The sequence below is a fragment of the Elephantulus edwardii genome, unplaced genomic scaffold, assembly GCF_000299155.1.
Source record: "Elephantulus edwardii isolate Elephantulus edwardi_28Jun2011 unplaced genomic scaffold, EleEdw1.0 scaffold00011, whole genome shotgun sequence".
NCBI classification, from domain to species: domain Eukaryota; kingdom Metazoa; phylum Chordata; class Mammalia; order Macroscelidea; family Macroscelididae; genus Elephantulus; species Elephantulus edwardii.
In genome coordinates this window covers 1,647,097-1,674,818 of record NW_006399761.1, presented here as the reverse complement: position 1 = coordinate 1,674,818, position 27,722 = coordinate 1,647,097, and the positions used below count along the sequence as shown (strand labels likewise).

Genomic DNA, 27,722 nt, shown 5'->3' with positions numbered 1-27,722 from the left:
ATGAGATGGATCGATTCTGTGACTGGAGCGGTGGGAATAAGTGCGTTTGAGACGGTTAGGTTGGCACAGGATAGAACAGCATTTAGAGCTCTTGCACATAGGGTCGCTATGAGTCGCAAGCAACTCATGGCACATAACAACAACAACAACAAACATCTCCTGCTTTTAGTCTGAGGGCCCCTAGTGTCTGCTAAGACATTATTCCACGGCCCCCAAAGTAGACAATAATTGCATGAACCCCATGTACACATCACTCAGCTACGAGGGTCAGTTTTGCAAATCTGGTTTTTAGCTACGAGAAATTCTTTGTTTCAATAACCTCTTTAAGGACATTAAAAAAAAAAAAAGATGCTTCTAGAGGAGCAACAGGTTGACGGCAGGCTTAGCCGCCTGCGGTTCTTGAGAAAAGTCCAGAGAAAAGAGAGCCGTGTGGGCGCCCCACAGACAGGGCGAGGGCGTGGAAGGGTCGTGGAGCGGTGGGTCCTGCGCAGGCGCAGGCTGGTGCTGCAGGCAGGGGTTAGAGCGCAGTGTCCACCGTGGGGTCCTGCGGCGCCCCTTCCCGGGGGTAGAACTCCTCGATGACGCTCTGCGGGATGCGCTTCAACATCTCTTTGGGAAAGATACGCAGCAGCTGCCAGCCCAGGTCCAGGGACTCGAACACCGAGCGGTTCTCGTAGGGGCCTAAGGACAGGGCCGGTGGGTCAGGGGTGTGTGATGGGGCCCATGGGGCGGGGTGTGGGTCTGGGGACAGGGCAGGCGGGTCAGAGGTGTGTGATGGAGCCTATGAGGTGGGGGGTGGGCCTAAGGACAGGGCGGGCAGGTCAGGGGCGTGTGACGGGAACTGTGGGGTGGGGAGTGAGTCTAGGGACAGGGTGGGTGGGTCAGGGGCGTGTGATGGGGCCCATGGGGTGTGGTGTGTGGGCCTAAGGACAGAGTGGGTGGGTCAGGGGTGTGTGGTGGGGCCTGTGGGGTGTGGTGTGGATCTAGGGACAGGGCAAGCAGGTCAGGGGTGTGTGATGGGGCCTGTGGGGTGGGGAGTGAGGCAGGGTTCTCACAGGGGCCTAAGGACAGGGCAGATGGACCAGAGGTATGTGATGGAGTCTATGGGGTAGAGAGTAGACCTAGGCCAGGGCAGGCCAGTCACAGGTATGTGATGGAACCTATGGGGTGCGGAGTGAGGCAGGGTTCTCGTAGGGGCCTAGGGACAGGGCAGGTGGGTCAGGGGTATGTGATGGGGTTTATGGGGTGGGGAGTGAGGCAGCAGTTCTAGGAGCCTAGGGACAGAGTGGTCGGGTCACACATATGTGATGGAGCCATGGGCTGGGGAGTAGTCCTTGGGATAGGGCGGGCAGGTCACGAGTATGTGATAGGGCCTGTGGGGTAGGGAGTAGTCCTTGGGACAGGGCGGTGGATCAGGAGTATGTGATAGGGCCCGTGGGATGGGGAGTGAGGTGGGTGCTGCCTGGATGTCCCAATGCCCTCACCCTGGTTGATGAAGTTTTTCTCGAACTTGTGCAGGAATTCCAGGTAGAGCAGGTCCTCGGGCGTGAGCGCCTCCTCGCCTACCACGGCCTTCATGGCCTGCACGTCCTTCCCGATGGCATAGCAGGCGTACTGAGGGAGGGCAGAGCGGGCAGCGGTCACTGGAGCTGGACAGCCCCCAACTCTAACTGGGCTGCTTGGACCCTCTTGGGGGACCAGGAGCCAAGTTCCTGGTCCAGATGGGGTCAGAAGCTCTAGCTCCTGGCTGGCTGCCAGCCCTGGGCCTGCTCCTCACCAGCTGGTTGGACACATCTCCATGGTCCTTCCTCGTCATGCCTTCTCCGATGGCCGACTTCATCAGTCGAGACAGGGAAGGCAGCACGTTGATGGGGGGATAGATCTAGGGGTCAGAGGAAGGGCGTGTCACAAGGCTGGACCCTGGTTCTCCTTTCCTTCCCGCCCCTCTGCCCTGAAGTCTGAGGAATTCCTCTTCCTTTCTTCCACAGAGGTCAACCAGCAGCCTCCTCTCCCTCGCTCAGACTCTGTGGCTGGAGTGTGCAGGTGTCTACCTTGTGGGGGGACGGTGACTAAGACGTTAGGTAAGATAGGTTCCCAGCTTCACGGCGTTGGGGATCTGAACAAAAGCCGTGCAGGAGCTTAAGGCTTAGGCATCGCAAAGAACCTGCCAAGATTGTGCGGTGACGTGGCTGATGTTGCTAAACTGCACAGCAGAGACACGCACGACTGGAAAATATCTCTATCTCTCTCTGTCACACACACACACACACACACACACACACACACACACATCCCCTTCCAACTATAAACACAGAGGAGGGAGGAGGAACTTGCAAGCCAAGAGCACCGAGTCCCAGGGGTTGCCTTACACCAACAAGTGGGCCCATTTGTTACTCCTTCAGCACATTATTCACCTTCTACTTGTGACAGTCAATGATTATTTTCTGGCCGCCTGAACAAATAGCTAGAGAGGGAGAGGAGATGGTTCGTGCGAGCTGAGACCTGCTCTGTGTGTGGTTCTGGGGAAAGGCCACAGGTCCTCTCGGGAGCTCTGGTGGTGTGCTGGTAGGGAGTTATGCTGCCAGTCCACAGGTACCTGGTGCAAATCCACCAGGTGTCCCGAGGGAGAAAGGTGTGCCCTCTCTTCCTGATTTCCAGCCTCCGAAAACCTGCTGGCGGGTCAGCTAAGAGGGGGTTCCGACTTGACAGCACATAACAACAGCATGCTTTCTATTTGTCCCCTTATGTGGCCCTCGAGCCCCAGCTGGGTGATAAGCAGTAGTATCCCCACTTCATAGAAGAAAACCACCTGAGAGCGGAGAGAATTAATTTCTCATAACCGGGTCCACCCAGGAGGGTCTCGGTGGAAGCTATGTCTTCCTTTTGTGACTCACACCAACTCAGGTGGTCCCCTCTGGTTTAGGGCTGACTATGCCCAGCTCCCTCGATCCAATGAAAGACACAGTGCAGGGAGGGATGGGAGAATGGGGAGTGGATGCGGAGGGGGCAGTACCTGTCTGTTGTGAAGCTGTCTGTCCACATAGATCTGTCCCTCTGTGATGAAGCCTGTCAGGTCCGGGATGGGGTGGGTGATATCTACAAGGGAATGTTCCAGCATCAGTGGGGGGAGGTGGGGACGCCCCCTCCGTTCCACCAGAGTCCCCTGGATCCCGTCCCACTCGTAAGGGAGAGCAGCATGGGGCATCAGCAGCTGCCTCCATGTCCGGCGGGAGGGGCCGTGGCAGCGGGGAGCTCACCGTCGTTGGGCATGGTGAGGATGGGGATCTGCGTGATGGAGCCGTTCCGGCCCTCCACGCGGCCTGCCCGCTCGTAGATAGTGGCCAGGTCCGTGTACATGTAGCCGGGGAAGCCCCGGCGCCCAGGCACCTCCTCCCTGGCAGCCGAGACCTGCAATATCACACGCGCCACGGTAAGAGGGGTAACAACGAGGGAGAGACTGGCAAAAGGCCTAGGGCGTGGGCGGCCTAACGTTGAAAACTGAGCTGGAGGAGTGGGGGGGGAAGTGGAGTTCTGCCCTGGAGCTGTGTATGAGACAGGACTGCGTGGACAGTGCTTCTGCACTTGAGCGAGTTCCAAAGGTGACCCCCGGGCGTAGTGGCCAGGACAGGCAAGGAGGAAGCTGCCCCCTCCAGGCCCATCACCTCCCGCAAGGCCTCTGCGTAGGAGCTCATGTCCGTCAGGATGACCAGCACGTGCTTCTCGCACTGGTAGGCGAGGAACTCGGCCGTGGTCAGCGCCAGACGCGGGGTGATGATCCGCTCGATCCTGTGGGCACAGCAGCAGTTAGAGGCCCTGGGAGTCCGGGGGCGCTGAGGCCAGGTGCCAAGTGGAAGGGCAGCGGGGACGCTGGGGTCGTATGTAGAGACCCAGGGGTCTGCAGAGTGAACCCTCTGCCCTTCCTCACTGGGCCAGCACGGGGTTGGCGGGGCAAACTGTGGTCCCAGGTCTGCCGAGGACAGCAGGGCTCTGTCCTTGTGGGCTGTGGGCCAAGGCCAGGGAGGGGTTCCGGGTGCCCTTGCCTCACAGCACCCACGCTTGGTCCCTCTCCAGGTCCTCAGGGCTCACTCTTTTTTCTGTGTTTTCCTTCCTCCTCTTGGGCACACTTACGGTGAAGGTCCCAAGTGCCCACGCTCGCTGGCAGCCCCTCTCTATGTGGTGCCCCCCAACCACCCTCAGGCATCTTCCCAAGCAGAGCCATGGCAGACTCCAGAATTCTCTGACTTCACTTCTGAAGCACCTTCAAGACCCACGCAGGTTTACCGGGATCCACCACAGTCTCAAATTTGAAGTCATGCTTCCTAACGTTAAAAATAGAGAGTGGATGGGGTGGGGGAGAAACTCTCCAGAGGCATCTCTGCTGTGGACACTGTTGTGGATGTGACACCGGGTGAGGACCCTGGTGGGAAGCAGGTCGTGGGAAGAACACAGGGGCTGGGACAGCAGGCAGGGTGGTGGTCTCGATCCCATCTGTCTAGGAGCTGTCACTGCCCCTTCCAGGCCTCAGTTTCCTTGTCTGCACACTGAAGGGCTGGTCTCTGAGCTCTGGCTCGTAGATCTAGTCCCGGGACCCCCCTACACCTGTACTCTGGGTCTTGGAAGAGGAGGACATCATGGGCACTGGGGGAGGCTCACGTGGGGTCATTGGCCAAGTTCAGGAAGAGGCACACGTTCCCCATGGCACCGTTCTGCTCGAAGTCAGACTTGAAGAACCTGGCTGTCTCCATGTTCACCTGGACATACAGAAGGGAGGTCTGGGGGTGCAGACCTCCAACCTCGGGGGCCTCCACTCCCATCTCATCTCTGTAAAGCTTGTCAAGTGACTGAATGACCGTTTCTGGGGATTAACATGCAATACCACAGGGATGGCCCTGGGGCTGGAGAGGGGAGGGCTGAGCATGCTGCCACAGACCTGGCCTCATCAGATCCTAACACAAAGTTGAGGGGTGCTCCGGCCAGCTCAGCCATCTATATCTTCTGTAACTTCCTGCCCTAGCTTTTGCCCCATTTTTCTCAAACTTGTTTTCTCCCCTGAGTTCTCTAGCTGCCCCCTCCCCCCCACGTAGGCCATCCTGGTCCCACCCATCACATGCTCATCCAGGGGGCACACAGAGGGACACATTGCCCACTCTGGTCCCTCTCACTCTCACCCCATCAGTCACTCTCCCTTTCCATCCTGGGAGGGCCTGCCTCTCCCCTCAGACAGGCCTGGGCTGGAGTGGCCTCTCAGGAGCAGGGCTGGGCCTCCCCTCTCAGATCAGGCTGTGCCAGAGCCCAGGAGGGACAGCCGACCCACCCACGGCTCCCGGAGCGCCTGCTTGCAAGCCCTTCTTACCCCCATGGCTGCAAAGACGATGGCAAAGTTGTCGTCATGATAATCCAGCACAGCCTTGGACTTCCTCACCAGCCCGGCCTGGCGGCAGATCTGGGCAGCGATCTAGGCATGGCAGGTTGGGAGGGAAAGGGGGCATCAGGGCTGAAACCCAGCACCCACCCCCTGAGCACCAGAGCCTGAGTGATTCCAGTCTTCTGTCTTGGTCTTGGATGGGAATCCAGTCCAGGAAGGTGAAATGACTGCCCACCCAGGATGACAATCTTTCTTGGGACTGGGGACAGGGGTGCCTGGCATCCTGTTCTACACTCACTACAGGAATGAGGCTGCCTGTCATAAGAGGGGACAGCAGAACAAACCCCCAAGTGCAGCTGTCTCAGCTCAGCTGTGGAGCAAATCTCTAGGGCAGCCAGGCCCTTCCTGCCCTGCCCTGGGTTCTTCTGTTATCACCTTCCCAAAGCTGTCTAGTCCTCCCAAGTTCAGATTCTCATGTCCAAGTTCATAAGCCCACTGATAGTCAATACCATTGTAAGGACCTCCCAGGGTTTATCCAGCAGCTCTGGCAGCCCAGTGGAGTTGAGCTGCCACCTCAAAGGCAAGCAATTCAGATCTACCAGCTACTCCACAGAATAGGAATGGACAAACTCCCCCTGGACAATTTACAGCCTCAGAAAGGCCAGTAGAGGGTCAGCTATATGTTGGTTCCCACTTCATGGCAGTGAGTGAAGGAGTGAGGGAGCGACTATCTGGACACAGAACTATCACAAGTGAGCAGAGCATGGCTCTACCAGGCCTCATGGGTCTACCAGGTGCCATGTGTCTACCAGGCCTCATGGGTCTACCAGGTGCCATGTGTCTACCAGGCCTCATGGGTCTACCAGGTGCCATGTGTCTACCAGGCCTCATGAGTCTACCAGGAGCCATGTGTCTACCAGGCCTCATGGGTCTACCAGGTGCTATGTGTCTACCAGGCACCATGGGTCTACCAGGCACCATGGGTCTACCAGGCACCATAGGTCTACCAGGCCTCATGGGTCTACCAGGTGCTATGCATCTACCAGGCACCGTGGGTCTACCAGGCCTCATGGGTCTACCAGGCACCATGGGTCTACCAGGCCTCATGGGTCTACCAGGCACCATGGGTCTACCAGGCCTCATGGGTCTACCAGGGGCTATGTGTTTACCAGGCACCATGGGTCTACCAGGTGCCATGTGTCTACCAGGGACCATGTGTCTACCAGGCACCATGGGTCTACCAGGCCTCATTGTCCAGACCTAGGCTGAGCAGAGTCCCCTGTGTCCTCTCACCATCTTGAGGGTGAGCTGGGGCACACCAGGAGTGGGTGGAGTTGGCACTGGAGTCCTTGAAGACTTGTCTACTCTAAGGAATTGGACTGAGTAAGGAGCTTGTACAGAGAGGGCTAACTGTCAAGACCACTACAGGGCCAGTGGGCGGGGCTGTCAGCTCAGCTGAGCAGGACTTTCGACCTTGGGGGGCTCACCATACTCTCTGGTGAGCCAATGAGGGTCCACTTCCTGAGGGCAGGTGACTGGACAGTGGCCCCTTCATGACTACCAGCCCAGGCTCCCCCGACCCCATGCCCGCCTCTGCCCTGCCTAGCCCCACAGGCCTCACCTCATTGTGGGGGAGCCCGGCTGCAGAGAAGATGGGGATCTTCTGGCCCCGGGCGATACTGTTCATGACGTCGATGGGTGAGATTCCCGTTTGGATCATCTCCTCAGGGTAGATGCGCCCATGGGGGTTGATGGGTTGGCCTGGGGGGTTAGCAATCAGGGAGCCATGCTTAAGAGTTCAAGTCCCCCCTCCGTGCAGAGCAACTGCCTTCCACAGTGCCAGTGGTAGATGTTTCCGCCAGATCTGCTCCCAGTACAGTGGCCCCAGCAATCTGTGGCTACTGACCACTGGCAATGTGTGGAGTGTAGCTAAGGAGCTGAGTTAAAGTTGTAGTTTGTTTTAGAAAACAAGCATGGACAGGGCTACCTTGGACAGAGCCACTTTAAGCAATGGAAGAGGTAGCAGGCAGGTAGAGACCTCAGGCCGAGGCCTCCTTGGGCTAAGACACTATCTGCCTCGTGTGTGTGTGTGTGTGTGTGTGTGTGTGTGTGTAAGGGGTGGAAGCACTGAGGGTGACTTAGTCACCTCCTGTCTGATGGATCTGTGCTCCATGCTCTACCCTTGACCGTTTATGTGGCCTTGGACAAATCTGTATCTCCGTTGCGTCCATCCTCTGTACATGGTCGTGTTAGGGTGAAAGCACTTGGGAAAGGTCTTCCCAGCTTGAATGGTAAAAGCCTAGAAAGGGCTGTGTCGACTTGTGCAGCCCATCCCTGCTGCCAGGACTGGGGACAGTGGACGAGAAGGCTGGATGGTGAAGGTCTCAGGGCACGTGTGGGATCCGCACAGGGTGGATGATGCTATTATGGGATCCGGGCAGAAAGTGCCAGTGGCTTCCAGTCACTCACCATTGATGTCCAGGAAGTCCTCTGCCATGACTACTGGCCCCTTGTCAATGGGTTTGCCGGAGCCATTGAAAACCCGACCTAGGGGTGCATGGGCGAGTTTGAGGGACTTTCAGGGCTAGCCTGGTGTCTCTAACTGTGACCCATTCTCCACACCACCAGCTCCCGTCTGCCCCCATGCCCCCATCTCCTGGTCTTCTCCTGGGTCCCCTCTCAGCTCTCAGTCACCCCAGGGAGCTGGCTTGAGTGTGTCTGTCCTCTTGGGCAGAACCTGCCATACCCTGAAAGCCTGGCCAGGGATGTTGTCTCTGGTGGAGATGGTCTAGGGCAGGAAAAAGGGAAGACCAGGTATGGCAGGTGTTGGGAGAGAAATAGGGGACACGCAGGGCTTATGGGTCCCTCCCGGTCTCCAGCAGGTCATCGCTCACTGTGCCTTTGGTTCACGGAATCTGCTGACCTCATTTATGGAACACCTGAGCTGACCTCAGGGAGTTCACAGGGAGCCAGACAGGTAGACAGGCAATGACAAATGACACACAGCAAGCTAAGGACTTGGCCAGGTAGGCAGGCCTGGGGAGACAGAGGGGGCCCTCACCCAGCATGTCCTCTGACACTGGGGTCCGGAGGATGTCCCCTGTGAATTCACAGGTGGTTTTCTGGGCGTCGATCCCAGAGGTCCCTTCAAACACCTGTGGGGAGAAGAGGCACATTACTCCATTAAGGGACTTGCTGGGGAGCATGGGGACTTCTCTTCTCTGCCCTGCTATGTGCCCAGTTCTAGACCAGGTGTTAACAAGGAAATAGGAAGACCATGCTTTGCCTTTGGGAGTTGACATGCGTGTGTGCTTGTGGATGCATTTCTATATAACCAGCCGATACCTCATCGATACCACTTACTTGTACAATTGCTTTGGTCCCAGCCACCTCAAGCACCTGCCCGCTCCTCTGAGTCCCATTGGGAAGGGTGAAGTTGACAATCTCTGCATACTGGGCAAACTGGCAGGAGGGAGAACAGACAGACAGACAGACAGACAGTGAGACCAATGAGAAGCCCCTCAGCCCTCCCTCACCCCTCCTGCATCACCTCCAGCTTTGTACCTCGCGCCCACATCTTTGGAAATGAACCCTGTTAAAGACTGAATTATGTTCTTCCTAAAAATAGAATCCTTATTAATAATAATAAAAAGTTTTTTTAAAAAAGTAAAAAAAACAGAATCCTTGTAACTGTGGGTAGAGTCCTACTTGGTCTTATGATTGTTACTGTGTTTTGAAATAATTTTACTCCATTTTTAGTGACAGTTTACACAGAAAATCAGATTCTCACTCAACAATGTCTGTGTACATCGTTCAATGAGATGACACTTCCCACAGCCGGTCAGTATTTTCTTTGGGTCCTTCTCATCCCATATCCAGTGTCCTAACTTAACTTGCCCATTTATCCCATCACATCTTTAGAGTAATTGATCAGTTTGTGATGCTGTATTTCTGTTTGGAAACAGTGTTTTGTTTGGTTTGTTATTGAGGGTGTGTCCCAAACCCCATCACTTCTGAGTTAAAAGGAGCAGTAGTGACCCTGAGACCAGAAGCACAAACAGAGGAAAGACAGACAGATGCCATGTGAAGACCACCAGCCTTTGCCTGTAACTGGTGCTTCAAATGTAGGTCTCCAGCTTCTGAGCTCTGGTGGTCTGGGGGATGAGAAGTTTGCTCTGCCAACCCAATGGTGCATGGCTCAAATCCACCAGCAGGAGAAAGATGGGCAATCTCCTCCCTTATGGCCTCTGAAAACCCGCTAGAGAGTCCAGCTATGAGTCAGTTCCGACGTGACAGCAATACGCTGAGCTTAGTTTGTTGAGCTGTGAGACAAGAAACGGTTCCTTAAACACTCCTACTTGTGGACTTTCTGTTACAGCAGCGCTTGAGAAACGCAGACAAACTGGAAAGCCTTGAAGTGGATGAAGCTGTAGTTGTTTTAGAAGCAGTAGTCTGAGTGATCGGGGACATGAACTGAGAGATGGGAGACAAGCATTAGAACCACAGCTCTGTTACTAGTCATGCGACCTCATGGAAATTTACCTGGTATCCCAGGGACTCAGTTTTCTTATCCCTACAATGGGGCATCAGAGAGTTGGACAATGACTAGGGAGGACAGAAGGAGAATTGACGCCTTTGAGCTGTGGTGCTGGAGAAGAGTATTGAATGTACCATGGACTGCCAAGAAAACAAATAGATTCATCTTGGAGAGGATTAAACCAGGCTGCTCCTTGGAGGCAAGGATTCTGGGGCTTCGTCTGACATACTTTGGACATGTTGTAAGGAGAGACAGGTCTTTAGAGAGGGACATCATGCTGGGTAGAGTGGAGGGACAGCGCAGGAGGGGAAGACCCTCTATGAGGTGGATTGATTCAGTGACTGGGGTAATCGGGATGGGAGTGTCAGAGACAATGAGATTGGCACAGGATAGAGCACGGATTAGGGCTGTTGTACATGGGGTCGCTATGAGTCGCAAACGACTCGATGGCACATAGCAACAACAACAACACAATGGGGATGATAACAATAATACCTACTTGATAATACTGCTGTGGCGAAGAAATGAAATATATATTCACATATATGTGTATCTTGTATGTATATGATTTCTGTTAGCCTGATGGTAAGGACCTGTGCTGCAATCCCAAAGGCACACAGTTCAAATCTGCTAGCTGCTCTGCAGGAGAAAGATGAGCAATTTCCTCTGGGACTATTAAATTGTCTCTGAAAACCCACTGGAGGGTCAGCTTTGGTTTGGTTTCACCTTGGCAATTTACAGCAAATGTATGCATCCCAGGGCCATGGAGCTGGTCGGACTCACAGCTGCCCTCTACTGGGCTTTCCGAAGCTGTACACCTTTAGGGAAGAGACAGTGAACCGTCTACCTTCGGTTATCAGCGCAACATACAATGTCATATACTACCAGAGTCTAGTCGGCAGGGAGCTGTACTGCCAATAGGAAAGTGGGCAGTTCGTATCCACCAGCTACCCCTCCGGAAAAAGATGGGCAGTCTCCTCTTGTGCCGGTTACAACCGCTGCAAACCTGCTGGCAGATCCGCTGTGAGTCATTTTAGGAGCGAAACAAGCATGTCCACTATGATTCTGTTCAGCATTGTACCAGAAGAACGAGCGGAGTAATACGATGAACAGAAGAGAAATGAATAAAAATTAGGAGAAAGCAAAACTAGAAGATGGGAAACTCCCTCATCTCCAAATCTACCCAGTATGGTGCCCGAAAAGAAGCTTGACATAAGTAATTTTACAAACCCACAAGCAAAAGTTATACGTAAATGATTAATCAGTCAAACCAAGCAGCCCATTACATAAATAAATAAACAAGCATGACCAAATGGGTTTTATCCCGGAGATATGAGACGGGATCAGCGTCAAAGAACTTGTCCACATGGTTCATGTTTCATGTTGAATAAGTTAAATGGAGGAGGAATACCACAGAACTATCTAACTATAAGCCTAAAAGACTTTTTACAAAGCCAATATCAACATTCTTCTAAATGGTGAAATGCTGACTCCACTTTCATTTCCATTAAAATCAGGAGTAGATAGAGGTGCTCGTGTCATCACTGATATTTAAGAGTATTTTGGAAATTTCAGAGCATATGCAGGCTCTGGTGGTCTAGTAGTAAGGAACTGCCCTGCAATCCCAAAGGCATGTGGTTCGAATCCGCCAGCTGCTCCATGACAGGAGGCTGGGCCATCTCCTCCCTGGTGATTAACTGCCTCTGAAAACCCACTGGAAGGTCAGCTATGGGTCAGTTCCTACTCAGTGGTTCTCAACAACAACACAGTGAGACAAACAAAAGAAATTTAAAAGTATATCAGTAAACAAAAATGTAAAATATTCTTTTTGTTTAGGATGTGAGAGGGAACTGCATTCTTAAAAAATGTCTAGGGAAGGTTGTGAAAATATCCCAGATACAGGAGCCAGACATGAAGGACAATGAAATTCCGACCTTAACCTCTAGGCTGGATTCTATGTGGGAGGGAAAAGGCTCTAAAGGATTAAACAAAAATATTGCATCAGTGTAAGATTCTGAGGCTAGTAAGACAACTGTGGTTTAATAATATACAAAGGAATGTTTAGGGATATCGTGCCCTCAAATGTACACACATACACACAGCAAATGCCAGAACACATCAGATGACATATTAACAAATGGGCACATGGTTGTTTCGTATTTTCATTTTTGTGACACTTACAAATTTTAAATTGTTTCCATATAAAAGTATGTAGATGGGGGAAAAGGCAAAATCCTTTTTATTTCCAGATGGTAGTATGTGTTCAGAAAATAACAATAACGCTTTGGTTTAAACAAGCACAAATGGATATGACTAGTACTGATAAGAGAATTTAGGTAGATATGAGATAAAGACAAAAAACTAATCTCTTTTATATTCTGACAACCATTAAGAAGAAGAGATGGAAGAAGGCATGTGGCTCAAAATTCATCAAATATCTAGAAATAAATTTAACAAGAAGATAATTACAGTCTTTTGGCAGGATGTGGAACAAACCTGGAAAAATGGAGAAAATCATCTTTTGAGACACAATGAGTCACTAGCCTAAAAATACAAGTCTTCTCAGAATGTCAGTGAAATCAACTCCCAATGGATTATTGTTTCTTTTGAAACTTATTAAGTGGTCTAAATAATAATAAGATGGAAAAGATCAGAGAGGAAGGAATTGCCTTATTCGTTGAAGAGATTAAGGCTTTCACAAAGAGACCGCTGGGATAGAGTAGAAAATCCAGAAACAGAGTCCAGATGTTTTTAAACTATTCCAGGACGAAGGTGGCTTACCATGCCATAGGGGAGCGGGAGGGAGACGCGAATGGTGGTAATGTCACTGAATCGCTGCTTGGAGAACACCTACCCCCACCATGAGCCCAAGGAAATGAACTGAAGAACTAAAACAATAACAATGCCTGCCTCTGTTCCTGAAACAAATCTCATTAAAAAGGCATAAAGCAGCCCTGAGGAAGGAGGGTGGTTGAGGACAACAGCCTCCATGCAGGTACTTAACACACAGAGAGAGCAAACTATATAATGACCCTAACTGGGGATTCTATTGTTAGCAGGGGGAGTTAGAGATACAGAAAAGAAAGGTGCTAGAATGAATGTAAGGGTGCTTGGTGGGAGTGGGACGTGTCAGTGGGAGCCCGTAATTTTAAAAATGTGTCAATTGTTTTTGGTGCCATCTGGTCAACTCCTACCCAGCAATCCTGTACATGACCCATCGCTGCTGTGCTGGAGCCCACTGTGGCATTGACCTCTCATCTCTGACACCTCAGCGCATCTCAGGGAGGGCGTTTCGCATGTTAATTGACTCTGTACTAAGCACAATGTCCTTCTCCAGGGACTGGGCTTTCCTCAAGCACAAAGTATTTGAGACAAAGTCTCACCACCTTTGATTCTAAGAGGCATTCTGATCTAAGTATAAGTAAAAAGACCAGTGCATGTATGTGCGTGTATTTCTTAGTTCTCTCTACAGAGAGAACCTGAGAACAGTGACATCCCCAGTAACAACAACTACACCTGGCACCGAAGCCTTGGTCTCTATTTACACTTCTCTGGAGGAGAGCACTGAATATCCCACAGACTGTCAAAAGAAAAACAAATCAGCCTGTTTTGGAGGAAGTACAACCAAGGGGCTCCTCAAGGCAAGAATAATGCCACTCCACCTCACATACTCTGAGTATGTTGTCAGGGAGGGTCAGCCAATGGAAAAAGACGTCATGCTGGGAAAGGGCGAGAGGCAGAGGAGGACTTTCAACAAGATGGGTCGACACCGTGACTGTGACAGTGGGATGGAGCGTATCAGAGACGATGTGGACGGCACCGGGTAAGTCAAGTTCAGATCTCTTGTTGACAGGGTCTCTGCATCATGGTTGGCTTGTTGGCACCTAACACAACCATCATTACAAGGCATGAGGGCTTCCGGAGAGATGATCTAAGACAGGGGTGTGATGATGCTGGAACATCTTATACCAGAAAGTGAGAAGATGCTGCTGCAGCGGCCATGGCTAAAGGGAGCCAGAAGCCAGCGTGTAAGTGACCTTGCCTGAGACAATCCGAGTAATGACAGGAATCGATTGTAACCTTTGACTAAACTAGGAATCTGTGAGTGGAACTCGTTTTAAAATAAATGAATGAACAGGATGAAGAGAATGCTTTCTTTTATAGCAGAATGTCAAGTAATAAATCTAGAAGGAATTACTGGAATAGAGAGCCACTATCAGAATAATAACTCAGGCAAGAAACATCAATGGGTGCAGAAAACAGTCAGTGAGAGTCAGATAAGAAATGGGATGTTTCTGTATTTTCAAGAGTTATTTATCTCTTCATAAATATCAAGACATGGGTATGTCTTCACAAAATATGTACAAATGGGAGAAAGTAGAGAATAAACAGACAGGCGAGGGTCCAGGGACCACGCCTGGGTCAACAAGTGCAGGAGGGTTTGAAACTCCATCTTTGTCCTATAGAGAAGATGTCCAGCAGGTGACCCCCACTCTTCTGAAGCCAACCCCTTAGGCCGTTGTGGGTGAAGGACGGTGAATAGGGGAGATGGGAAGTTGGGTTTCACGCCTGATGCAGAGTGGCCTTCGAATTCTCCGCCAGGAGAGGGCGCCCAAGGGACCTCCAAGTCCCCTGGCCTCTTCCCCTCTCCCTGGGCCTGCGGTTCCCTGTGAGAATGGCCACTGGCCCGTGTGTCTGTGGAGGCGATTGTTGGCAGCTTGCCTCAGGAGGAAAATCTCTGGATGGAGCCCAGAGCACTGTTGTTAGGTTCTGTGGAGTCAGTTCCACATACACTAGAGTGGACCCTAAAGAACTCAAGCAACAGGCTCAACCTATTTAGACCAGACAGCAAGGACATAAAAAGTGGTCTGTTTATGTAGGTTTCTGTGGGCTTATGTAGGTGGGGAAGACCCTGGGTGGGTTCCCAGTCAGCGCTTGACTGCTAACCAGAAGGTTGGCGCCTCAAAGCTCCTCAGAGTATCCCCTAGAGTGAGCTACATTAGAAAAGTCACCTACTTAAAACCCTGTTCTCTGACACACATGGAGTGGCCATGCATCAAAAGAAACTCAGAACAAACAAAGGGATAGAGCAGCTCTGGTATATTCACACAATGGAATACTATGCTGCACTGAAAAACAAGGAACTCAAGAAATATCGTACAAAACGGGTGAGCCTGGAGGACATTATGCTTAGTGAAATATCTCAGTCACAAAAGAATAAATATTGCATAGGGCCACTGTTGTAAAACGGGACTGACATTGGGGTTGAGGGAAGACAGAAGGAGGGGATGAATGATGTATACAGCATTGAAACAGATGAGGGAGAGAACTGCTTAAAAGGGATATATGATTGGGTGTTATTGTCATGACAGGAGTCCAGAATGAAGGCTGCACAGTGGAGTGGACTTGGGAGAAGGGATTGCTTAACAATGAAGGAATTATTCTTTTACTTTTCAAGGAGAAGAGTGAATGGAGGGGGAGGGGTTGGGAAGTGAGAAAAGTGCAACAATGAATGACTGGAAACCCTAAGTCTCTATAAACTTTCATTAAAATTAATTTTTAAAAAAGAGAGAGAAAACAAAAAGAAAGAAATTTGAAGGCAATCTTTAAAAAAAGAGAGAGAAGGGGAGGTGGCATAAAGAGGGTGTATGACTTTAAAAAAAAAAGACTGAATCAGAGAAAATGAAGTTTAAAAGGCATGAGGAAGAACAATTGGCAATATGGAGTCTACAATCCTCTGGGGAGAACCTGCAGGACTGTGAGCGTGTCTTGTGTGTGCCCTTGGGGCCCTAGCTCATTAGAATAATGACTAATAGCTCCACCATTTCAGCCGCTATGATCTGTAAACCTGGTTCATCAGAGCCTCTTCTAAGACGTCTTCGGGTAGGAGCTGGCTGCTTGAGTGTTTATACCACAAAAAGGCTTTAGACACATGGACTGCTGCTGTGTGACATCGAGCTGGGACCAACTCACAGCTGAGCCTCAAGTGGGTTTTCAGAGGCAGGATAATCACATGGAAGCAGACTGCCCCTCTTTCATCCATGAAGCAGTTGGTAGTTTCGAACCACATGCCATTGGGTTGGCAGCGCAACCCCTTAACCACTAGGCCATGAGAGCTCCCTAGGGATGTGGCTACTGGAGAATGCCCAAGTGCAACCAGATGCTTAAACTCCAGTCCCATTTCCCAGTCACACCCCATGCAGTCAGAGTGTCAACTTTTACTGTTGGCTCTGAAGAAGTTTCCAGGAAATGGAGATGTTTCCGCGCTATTTATTCCCTCTGCTGGAGATCTAGCTGAATTTCCAGGGGGTCAGGGTCAGGTCCTTATGGGGCAGGGTATTCTTAGCAAGCCTGGCAGGACTTGCAGAGGGAGTGGGACCCTCAGGGGCTCTCCTGATGCTGCCCGGGAAGGTTTGGAGCTGGTCTTTGGGATTTGTCTTCAGAGCTACTTCCTGTTCTTTTGGAAGGGTTAGAGAGCAGCCCCAGATGTCTGGAAAGATGGATTTGAAGTGCAGATAACAGGAAGTGGGAGAGCTTCACTTAAAGTGTCATCAGGAGAGGGGACTTCACCAAATCCTCACCCAGCGTGGGCCCAGTAACATGCTGTAACTAGTTTGGGCATGGTCTGCTCTAGTGAACTCCATCTACACTATCCCACAGGAGAGAGAGGGGAAGAGAGACAGCGGAACCCCATGATAGCAACAGGAACTGCCTTAGGGTCACTTTCACTCACTGGTCCCAGTGCCACCCTCCGGTGACACAGGACAGTCAGACTGAGGATCCCTCACAGCTCTGAGGTTCTTCCTGGACCCTTTCCATTTCTTTCCCTTTTGGGGGGTAAAACCTGCTCTAGTTTTCAGATCTTGCTTGTGCCCCCAGCCTCTAGTACTGAAAGAACAGGCCTGTCCCAATTTGCCACTTATCTGAAAACCAAGCTTCTTCTACCCAGGGTCCTGCCCACATGCATATACTGAGGAGTTGTGGGTTTGTGAGCCCACAGCGGGGGGCAGAGTCATTTAACAGTCAAGGGAGTCTGCTTTATACTCTAAAACCCAAGTGTTTACTAGATTCTTCTGGGTTACAGACTTTAGAAAAGCAAATGTAACTGTGGATACTCTCCCTAGAAAACTGTGCATATACTTTCAGAGGCCTGCGTACCATCTCAAGGGCCCTATTCTCCCAGTTAAGAACTGCTGCTTATGGAAGCCTAATGTTCCTCCACCCCAGCTTTTCTGTGACGGACCATTGTCTGCATGACTCGAGGCAGACAGGAGGCGGCGCTGTCGGGCCAGAAGTGTATCCGTCTGCCCTGGTAGAAGGGATCCCTCTTCATCTCTGGAACTCATGGGATTCCAGACCGATTTCTGTCCTTCCCTCTGCAAGCCCAGGGCGCTCCAGCTGCCTCCTCCACCAGGAATTCTGCTCTGCAGGAGGTACTGATGTGTCCAGTGATCACAAAGGCCAAGGTCTGTTGTTAACTGCCGTCAAGACTACAATGATTCACAGCGACCCTCTGAACAACGTACGGGAAACTTCCCTCACCCTGGGCCATGCTCACAGTGTCCACCATGTTCAAGTCCATTGTGGCCACTACCGTGTCAGTCCATCTTCCTCTCTTTCTCGAACCCTCCACCCTTACCAAGGGTGACGTTTCTTTTCAGAGAATAACCCCTCCCGACAACATGTCTAAAGCAAGTGGGCCCACGCTGGGTGAGGATTTGGTGAAGTCCCCTCTCCTGATGACACTTTAAGTGAAGCTCTCCCACTTCCTGTCATTCTTGCCTCTAAGGAGCCATCTAGGGAAATGCAATTTCCAAGCTCATAAGTCCTAAGTCCTCCCAAAGTAATAGAGCAGGAGGCAGAGCTGGAAGGAGAACTGGGTGCTGACCAGGTGTTCACCACCTGCACAATGGAGGTGTTCACCTTCCTCCTCTTGACTTTCCCGGAATGCACGTGGAGTGGGGCATGAGAACACTTTGATCAGCTTGTTAGTATTTCTACGTTGCACGCTGAGTTATTCACTCTTAGAAGGAATAATACTGCAGTAAAAACGGTGAACGAACAGTCTGTGTAAAGTAGAAGAAAGAGAAGGGAAATCTTTTCCATTGAAAGGAGAGATAGAAAAGAGATAAGCCTGCACCTTGTCAAAGTCAGAAAACGCCTACGACCTGGAAGAACTCGGCCCTGCTGCTGAGTCCCAGCCCTCCCAGGCGTCACTGCCCACATTTCTGATCTGGGTCTCAAAACAACCTGACTGCCGTCAAGCAGGTGAAATTCACGCCCTGCAATGAATGAAGACTCCCAAGGTTCAAGGAGCATGGGGCCTCTGGGACAGCAGGACCCACTCCCAGAGGGAGAGTCCCTTGATCCGTGAGAGAGGCAAGAATTTGTCTCTCTCACATGTTCCCGTCTTGGTGTTGCTGGTCTTGCTAGCTCACAGGTTACACAGGTAGCTCAGGGCAGCCTGAGGCGGGGCTGGAAACTCAGCTGCACTTCCTCCTTGGATGCCCCAGGCACTGGGAGACGCTGGGGTGTCGGATAACTACATGTGAACATCAGTGAGAGGATCTGGTTCCTTTTATGTAACTGCTCAAGTCTTGAAATGTCTAACCAAGTGAGCACATCCTCATTCATTCATTCCCCCGCCCCTGTGTATTTATTCATCCTTGGAGCAAGCATATCCCGGGTTCCCACCATGGCTGGCGCTCAGTGAAAGGGCTGTTGTGCTTGTGACTCCAGGGACGGTGGACTCATGGGATCCTGGACATGTCCAACAGGAGGCAGTGGCCAAGTGCCTGGAAGGATGTTGCCACAAGACTTATCTTAAAGCATTCTGGGAAAGTGTCAGGGAGGGAGAGACACTGCCCAGAGGCAGGATTCCAGGAGAAGGTGACCCCTGGGGAGGAGGGGAGTTAAGGGGGGGTATGGACAGGCCAGAGGCCAGAAATGAAGTGAGCAAGACCTGGAGACAATGCAGCAACAGCTGTGAGCAGACAGGCTGGATTTGTACACCAGGCAGGCGGCGGTCCAGTGTGCCCACATCAGGGGGAAGGAGCTCTTCTAGAAAGGGCTGTCTTTGCACAGAGGAGGCAGTGGGCAGCCTAAGTGAGTCTGGAACAGGAGGTGGAGGGTCAGGTGTGTAGGATGCAGAGGGTGCGAGGGTCCCAGTGGGAGCCCAGAGGCCATGGCAGTGCAAAGCACTGGAAGGTGGGAGAGGTGGTACCACACTTACATGGGCACCTGTGGGGCCCCTGGGTGTCAGGAGAGCACCCAGCTTTCCAGTTTAAAGAGCTTGTTGGGTATTAAGGACTGAAATGTACCACGGCCCCAACGCACCGCTCCCCCAGTTATATACTGTAAATCCTAACCTTTTCTATCTGTGGTTACAATCCCATAGAGGAATGAATTGTCTTTGTTACATTAAAGTTACATTAGAAGGGTGTCTAGAGTCTGGCTCTTCTGAGATATGAAAGAGTTTAAACAAGCAAGGAAGAAGAGATGAGGTAAGAGAGACGCCAGACCACATGGAGAGGGCTCAGGAGCAGAAGGTCAAGCAGACCTTCCTCCGGAGCCAACACAGCGGGAGAACACCTTCCCCTGGAGCAGCCCCCGGACCGGGTCATTGCAAAGGCCTCTGAAAGGAAGCCCTCACTCTCTGGAGAAGTATCAGTTGCCCTTAGCCTGTTGTTCTTCTACCTCTTCTGCTTTGCTTCAAAGAAGACCTGGCGAGAATGTGGACAGGAGGTCTCAGCCTTCTGAAGGAGGCAACTCAACTCAATTCACCTTGTTGCTGTTGATTTGGAACTGACTGATAGAGACCTCCCAGCAGGTCTTCAGAGGCTGTAAATCACATGAGAGGAGATGACGCTTTCTCCTTCAGAGCAGCTGGTGGAGTCAAACCACCAGCCTTTAGGTTAGCAGCACAATGCCCTACAAACTGTACCACCAGAGTCAGACACAGCCTTTCTCCTGATGGTGAAGAAAAGGAGGTACCACACAATAGACCCATGATGCTCCAGCCCATCTGTGGTCAAAGCAGGTTTCCTAAGGCCTGGGGCCAGGTCTGGGTGGGGTTTGTGTGGCCCACTGAGAAAGGTGAAAAAGGAGAGAGAGAGAGAGAGAGAGAGAGAGAGAGAGAGAGAGAGTGTGTGTGTGTGTGTGTGTGTGTGTATGTTACAAAGAGCAGGGCTGACCCTTGGGGTTATTAGGAAAAGGGGCATGCTTACAGAGGAAAGGGTATCCTGGGGTTTGGCCTGGGTGGGCAATCCCTCCAGAGGTGGAAGGGGCAGGGGGGGGTCTTACCTTAACTTGGTCCAGTACAACCAGGGGCCCATTGACACTGCACACGGTCTTGTAGGCTGGGGGAAGGGCAGGGTGGGTGAGGGTCTGCCCAGTGTCAGCAGCTGTCTTTCTTTGTCACACACACACACACACACACACACACACACACACACACACACACACATCTGTCTTTCTGCTCTATTCACCCCGCCTCCTCCTCTCCAGCCTGCGCCCTGGGCCATCAGGGTCATTAGCTGTGACAGGGCCAGCCACCATTGCTGTAAGGGTCATGCCCCTGCCCGCAGGGCCCCCGCTGCCCAGACACCTGCAGGAGGCTGGGGAGGGCCAGCGAGGGCAGAGGCCTCCTCAGAGCTCCCTCAGCCGTGCAGGGGCCTTTCTGCTCCCTAATGCCGCTTAACCCCCGCTGGACCCTCGCCCTCCTCCCTGCTCTCTGACTCACTCCCTTTGAGAAAGGCTTCTGGCCCCCAGCTGTGGCTGGGAACTGTCCTCCCTGCCCCTCACTGGCCACATTTCCTCCGTAGCTCCTCACTGCTCAAGCACGCTGCAGGGAGAGGGCTGGGAGGGGTCACAGGTGCTGAGGAGGGACAGAGGGGCCCCTCGCCATTTCCCACCACCAGGAGGGTCCCAGGGTGCCAGCAGGCGAGGGAGGTTTCAGGAAGGAGGAAGAAGCTGAAGATCCACAGACTTAGTGGCTGGAGGGGGAGACCCACAAACAGGGAGTGACCACGAATTCTGGTGGACAGATGAGGCCTCCGATCCCCAACCCATCCTAAGCCGGCTCTGCTGGGTGTTAGCTGAGACCCTGGCATAGTTCCTCCTCCAGACACCACAGCCCTGCCCCCGGGGACAGCCCAGATGGAGGGTCACTGGATGACAGGTGCAAGGACCTCCGCGAGGACTGAGCCAGCCACTTGTCATGCTTGAGGAAAAGGAGGCCTCACTCAAGGTTATGAGGCTGTAAATCACACAGAGGGAGAGTTATCTTTTTGTCTGAGGAGTTGCTGGTGGATTCGAACCACCAGAGAGGAGGAGCCTTTGAATTAACAGTGTTTCTCCCTACAGACTATGCCACCCAGGCTCCCGAGAAAACTCTGGAGCTTTTCTAGTTTGAAATACCTGGGGATGCCATGAATCAGTCCAATAGTCATGGGTTTGGTATTTCACTTTTTAGGGTCACAGAGGATGTCTGTTACGGAGCTGGGGCTGCCCACCCCCAGCCCACCTGGTGCCTCAGGTCCTGGGAGCTTCCCATCAGACCACACAGTCTCATACCAAGGATGTTCCAGCAAGCCTGGTTTCAATCCACCCCAGGCCAGAAGGGTGCTAAAAACCACATAACCCACACCCTCCCTAATTGGAAGTCAGCGACCACTCTACTCTGTCTGGTCTGAGTCCCTTTCGCTTGCTGTGGACGTGGAACACTAACTGGGCAGGCTGATTCTTCCAAGAATCTTAGGGGGGGAGGATTCTCTGGAAATTCTCTGGGGTACTTGGAGGAGTACCCCAAAGCACTTTTGAGGTGCTTGGAGGTACAGAGGATGGTAAGACTCTGTGCTTCTGGTGAGAGAGGAGAACTTCAGTTTTCAGTTCTCAAGCCTTACTGTTACTCCCAATCAGGGGAGGTGTCCCACCTTACAGCTTAAGCCAGTCTGTCCTCCCTGTGCCCTGGAGCCAGGCGCTGGAGAGCCTGTCCCTGGGTGAGCTGCCTCCATCTCCCTCCTCCGTAGTCTTCCCTTCAGACCAGCTGATCACCTTGAGGCCCAGTCCTGATTCCCACCTCTCGTTCAGCGCTCAGCTCCTTGTAAACTCAGGTGCCCAGGAGCTCTCACCTTCCCCAGCCCGCCACCTCTAGGCCTGTCCTCTCTCTAGACCACCGCTGGCCTCCAGTGACTAAACCTACTCAGAGCCAGGGCCCACTCCCCTCATAGCACCCAGGCCCCCTCACTCCCTCATCTCTCCAGCTCCTCCTCCCCTGTTTGTGTCTCTAGATCCTTTGGAAGCTGGAGGTCCTGTGGCTACTCTCCCTGAGTGAACGAACATGAACATTCCTTCTGGCCCTCGTCCCCCTCTGTCCTCAGGTGTCTTTTGGAGAAATTGATTAAGAATTCATATCTATCACCATTTAGTTACTCTCAACTCACAGCAACCTTCATCATCTGGTTTCGGATGAAAAAAATCTTTCTGGGAGGAGACCACCTATGTGCCTCCCTTGAAGGGGGCTGTTAGGTTGAAATGTCAGCCTCTTAAGTTTAGCAGTCTGATCTGTTACGCACCTTGGCCGGACAAATAAAGAGGCCCTGAGGTATGCAAATTCACACCCATGGCAGCAGCAATCAAGAAATCAGAGTCTCGTGAGTTAGGAGAATCTACTGCCAAGGACCTCTCCAAAGCGCTAAAGAGCAACGATGTCAGTTTAAAGACTAAAGTGTGCCCAATCCAAGCCCTGATATTTCCCGTTGCTTTCTACGCATCTGAAAGCTGGACGTTGTATAAACAAGACAGAGTAAAAAACCAGTGCCTTTGACTTGTGGTGTCGGAGAAGAGTACCAAATAGCCCAGGGACTTAAAAAAAAAAATCAAGCAAACCAAAAAAGAACAACCCAAACCAACAAAACTCTACACTGCAGTCAGTTGTTGTTAGGTGGCCCTGAGTCCAGTGCGAGTCATAGAAACTCTATAAAAAAAATCTCAACTGTGCCCCACCCCGCCGCCTCCCCAGCATCTCTGATTGGCCGCTGGCCCAGCTTAGTCTTCTCTTTTCTCCACCTTTCCCAGCATGATGTCTTTTTTCCAAGTTGCAGGCCCTCTTGACAACATGCATCCTCGACTCTGGGGCACCCTGCTTGCACTTCCTCCAACACAGATGTGTTTGTTCTCTTGGAGGTCTGGTGGGTGAAATTCCCTACTCTTCGCCAAAACCACAATTCCCCAAGCTAAACTCACTAGGTGGCCAGGGTCTCCCATCTCCAGAACCAGCCTCATGGATAATCTGCCTTTCCAGGCTCTTCTAGAAGGCACAGAACACACAATGCGGGGCTTCTGACACAGTGGTGGGCAGTTATACATGTGTGTGTGTGTGTGTGTGTGTGTGTGTGTGTGTGTGTTCCTCATGGTGGGGTTGGCTACTCATGTCCTTCAAGGTCTTGCCCTTAAAGACAGCTGCAGCCCCCTGTCCTCTCCCCTCTGCAGTCCTGTGTCACAGCGTCTCTGTGTCTCAGACAGGGGTCTCTCCCCTGAGGGCAGACCTCAGACTAACCCACTATCTCTTCATAGAGTCCATGCTGTGTGGACACAGCCCTGAGGAGCTGCTGCTGGAGGCCAGTCTTTTATGGAATCCGTGCCCAACTCTCACTGTGTCCACTATACGCACTGGCAAACTGAGGACCGGGTCATGGCCACCACAGAGCAGAGCACAGGGAGCTTCTTGAGACTTTGCAGACACTCCCTCCAGCCGCCCTGCCCACCTCCTTCCCATTGTCCTAGCTGACACTTGGAGGGCCAGGCAGAGCCCCTCCCCACCGCCCTCCCTGTCAAAGGCCCAGCAGGAGCTCGGGGCAGCCCACTAATTAGGGCCAGGCCAGCCACACCTGCAGCGTCCGGGGAGAGGGCTGAGCTGGGCACTCATGCTGTGAGGCCAGGATGGGGGCAAGCCCGAGGGCAGCACCTCCTCCCCACCCCCCACAGGGATTAGGGTAGGGCCAGCAGGGGCTGCATGTGGGGGTCTTAGAATCAGATCAAGGCCTGGGGGATGGAATTGTCTCGGTGGAACCTTCCTCTCCGGTTGAGGAGACCCAGAGGCCAGTGATTTGGCACTGGAGCCCTGGGTGACCTGACCTGGCTCTGTCCCTCCTCCGCCAGGCGGCCAGCCCTTTGCACCACTTCTTTGCTCATGCTGTGTCCTAACTAACCCAGCCTGGGGTTCAGATCCTGCTCCGCACCGCTCATCTAAGGATACAGCCCCTGCGGGGGTGGGGCTGGGGGGTGGGACAGCTGCCTGGGAGGTTGTTGATATCTGTGTGCCATCAAATCAAACCAGATATCTCATAGGTCATTGTCCAGCAGGTTTTAGTAAATCACACAGGTGGAGGAGGTCTAGCTATCTTTCTGTCACGGAGAAGTTGGTGGATTGGAATCACGTGCTTCCAGCTTGGCAGCACAGCTCCGTACCACGGGGCCCACAGACCTCCCTGCGTGGGAGGCTGTTGTTACTGTCAGGTGCCCTCGAATCACGTAAAACTCACAGCGACCCTGTGAACAACGGATCTGAACCCTGCCCTGTCCTGTGCCATCCTCATCCTCTCTGACACGCTCGCGCCCATTGCCACAGTCACTGTGTCTGTCCATCGCACTGAGGGTCTTTTTCTCCCTTGCTGACCCTCCACCTTTCCAAGCGTGATGTCCCTTTCCAAGGAAAAGCCTCTTCTACTCAAAGTATATGAGGTGAAGCTTCACCATCCTGCCTCCAATAGGAACGCTGGCCACACCGTCTCCAAGACACATCTTTCGGAAGTCCATGGAATATTCAGTACTCTTCTCCAATACCACTGCTCAAAGCATTTATTCTTCTGTCATCCCTATTTATTTTCCATCTCTGAGATGCATAGCGGGTGATTAGAAAAATCATGGTTTGAATTTGGTGCACCTTAGTCTTTAAACTGGCATCATTTCTCATCAGGTCTTTGAAAAGGGAAGACAGAAATCCAGAGGCTGTCCTGGAGCTAGGCAGGACATCTGCACTGGACTTCTGGGTGTCCTTTGGAAGGACCCACAGTGCACAAGCAAAGGCAGCAGCATTGACTATTGTAATACCATCTTTGACACAGCCAGGCAGCAAGAAAGCCTGTACCAACCTTTGTCAACTGTTGGGTTTGAACACCGGAGAAAGGTCTATATCCAACAGCTTGGAGGGGCCAAATGAAGTCACTGTCACAGGAAGGGTACAAACATCAGGCTAAACTAGGTTAGGATTTCTAGAATGTTCTCCTTTGTGCCAGTCTACTGACTATAAACAGGGCTGACTGGGAGGGAGCTGGCTGCGGGCTGTCCCTGAGAGCGGCTGCCTGGAGGAGGAGGAGGTCAGAGCAGAAGAGAGAGGGTCCCTGTGGGGCCAGAGCTAGGGGCTCCAGATGTGTAATCTCTGCTCCTCCAGGGACAGGGGCAGGGAGGAGGCTGGAGGCTGGGCCACCCTTCACGGTGGACCTCAGCCCCAAACCTGCTGCCTCTAAGTTGATTCCTGGTTACCTGTAGGACGGAGTGCATGCCCACGGGGTTGGTTCCCCTGGCTGCTGTCTCTTAAGGATGTAGACTGCTCCATTGTTTTGCCACTGGCGGGGCAGCCAGCGAGCTTGAACCACCGACCTTTCAGTAAGCAGCCAAGCACTTAAGCAGTGTGTCCTCAGGGGTGGCTTGTGTGAACCCAGCGAGATCCAAACTAGAAAAGCTGTCACCCAGTCCAGCGCATGGTGACCCCACGGATATGAGAGGACAAGCTCTGCTGATTTTCTAGAGGGACATCACCCGACCTTCTCTTTTGAGGTAACTCTGAGTGGACCCCAACTTTCCACCTGTTGGTCAGCAGCCGAGCAGTCTGCCGGTCTCACCACCCACTTTGCACACTACTCTCCAGTCCAGCCACCCAGTCTGTCTGGGTCACGGTGACCTCAGGTCTGGCCCGCAGCTTCCTTGATAAACATGACCCCACCCCACCCACATTCTCTATCTAGAATGCACCTCCTCTCTCAGCATCTGTCTTGAGAGTACCCCAGCCCCCAAACTCAGCTCTGCCTCAGGGGCCTGGCCCCTCTTCACCTGCTCTGAGGGGCTGTGTCCTTGTGGGAGGAGGAGTATGGAAGGGGGAGGGCTGGTGTACTGGGCCCACCTTCCCCACCGCACTCCCTGTTAGATGCCTCAGGGCTGACCAGGCCGGTTTACTCTGGAAACCGGGGACTGTAGACTGTGGAGAATTCTAGAATATACCAGGTCTGGGAGCGTGACCTTGACAAGGAGAGATGGGGCACCACGGGCGGGGGAGAAGCCACCCTTCCTTGAAGAATATGGGACTTGCTTGCTGCCAGGGGCCACATCCAGGGCCACCCACCCCTCTGAAACCTACACCCTGTCCAGCCCCCGTGGACACACACCATTACTTAGGGACATGAAGTGTTGTGAGGCACACATATGTCTCTACCCTTGGGCACCCAAATGCAGATCAGAAGCATGACCCCAAACCAACACCCCCCAACCCCGTGTACAAGCTCACACCTCCCTACACCCCCCCCACACCCTGGGTGTACAAGCACACACACACACACACACCCTGGGTGTACAAGCACACACCCCCACCCCACACACACACCCTGGGTATACAAGCTCATACACACACACACAGTGTACAAGCTCACACACACGCACATACCCACACCCACCCACCCACACACCCCCTGGGTGTACAAGCTCACACACATGCACACTTCCTCACTGATCACACATACACACTCTCAAGAAGTGGTCACCCCAATATTGCCACGTCTTCTCCTAAGAAGTGGTGGAGCAGAACCTCCCCCTCCCCATACACAGACTTTTAACCAATTATACACGCCCCCCCCCAACAACACACCCAATCACACACACACACACACACGTCCAAGCCCACAGCCCTCCATGGAGTTCCTGAGAAGGCCAATCTCCATGGCAAGCCTGGTCTTCCTCTCTCAGTTCAGCTGGTGGATTTGAACCCTGGACCCTTCAGTAGGGAGCCCAACACATAACACACGGCACCACCGGGCTCCTTATGGCACACTCAGTGCCAGGTGTGTTCCCATCTCAAGGACACACGTACTCCACATTGCACACACAGCACTCGCCGTTTGCCTGGTGGCTGGGGCTTTGGCGGGAAGCAGAGCTGAATGTGCGTGTGGTCTTAGTGCAGGAGTGGGGTGAGGAGGCCTCCTCGCAGGGCAGCCTCCATCCCACCAACTGCCCAGGTGCCCACCCTATTCTCCTGGGAGCCCTGGGCCTCAAGCTGGGGTCCCCTCCTGAAGCCAGGAAGCTGTCCGCCCCACACAGCTGGGGGAGTACTCACTGATACGGGGGTGGGTGATGTAGTTCCGAGTGACCGCCTGCATGTGTTCCCTGGTGGCCCCTCGGTCGCAGTCACGGCCAGGGACCCCTGTCGTGTCTACCTTCATGGCCATGGCTGGGTGGAGGGCTGCAAGCTGAGGGACTGAGCCTGAGGCTGGCTCTATACCCAGACCCAGCTGAAGCCAGAGAGGGCCGGTTTGCTCCGGGCCACCCCACCCCATCCTCCCTCCCCTCCCCTCCGCAGTGTTGACCGTAAACAGGAAAGCTGAGAGCTGGCTCTGGCCTCTTCCCTCTCATCTTGGGGCCCTGCTTCCTTCACCTGGCCTCTGCAGGCCCTGGGCACAACAGGTGCAGGGAGAGGGCCCTGGAGGCCTCAGTGTTTGGAGTTCAAAATCAAGCTATACGAATGTTATCTTTATGCCACTGAATTATGTGTGC

At 52.7% G+C, this 27,722-nt stretch overlaps 1 protein-coding gene across 1 annotated transcript; it reads right to left on the bottom strand.

Moving 5' to 3' along the window:
• Positions 1 to 448: 448 nt before the first annotated feature.
• ATP6V1B1 (ATPase, H+ transporting, lysosomal 56/58kDa, V1 subunit B1) lies at positions 449 to 27,397 on the bottom strand. The gene is made up of 14 exons (XM_006880860.1): positions 27,286 to 27,397; positions 20,205 to 20,260; positions 8,729 to 8,827; positions 8,427 to 8,520; positions 7,835 to 7,912; positions 6,987 to 7,126; positions 5,354 to 5,455; positions 4,654 to 4,751; positions 3,663 to 3,786; positions 3,258 to 3,408; positions 3,014 to 3,096; positions 1,778 to 1,882; positions 1,485 to 1,614; positions 449 to 681 (listed from the first exon to the last, which is right to left on the bottom strand). Exons 1-14 carry the CDS (start codon positions 27,395 to 27,397, stop codon positions 518 to 520), a joined length of 1,536 nt encoding a protein of 511 aa, XP_006880922.1. The 3' UTR covers positions 449 to 517.
• Positions 27,398 to 27,722: the final 325 nt, after the last annotated feature.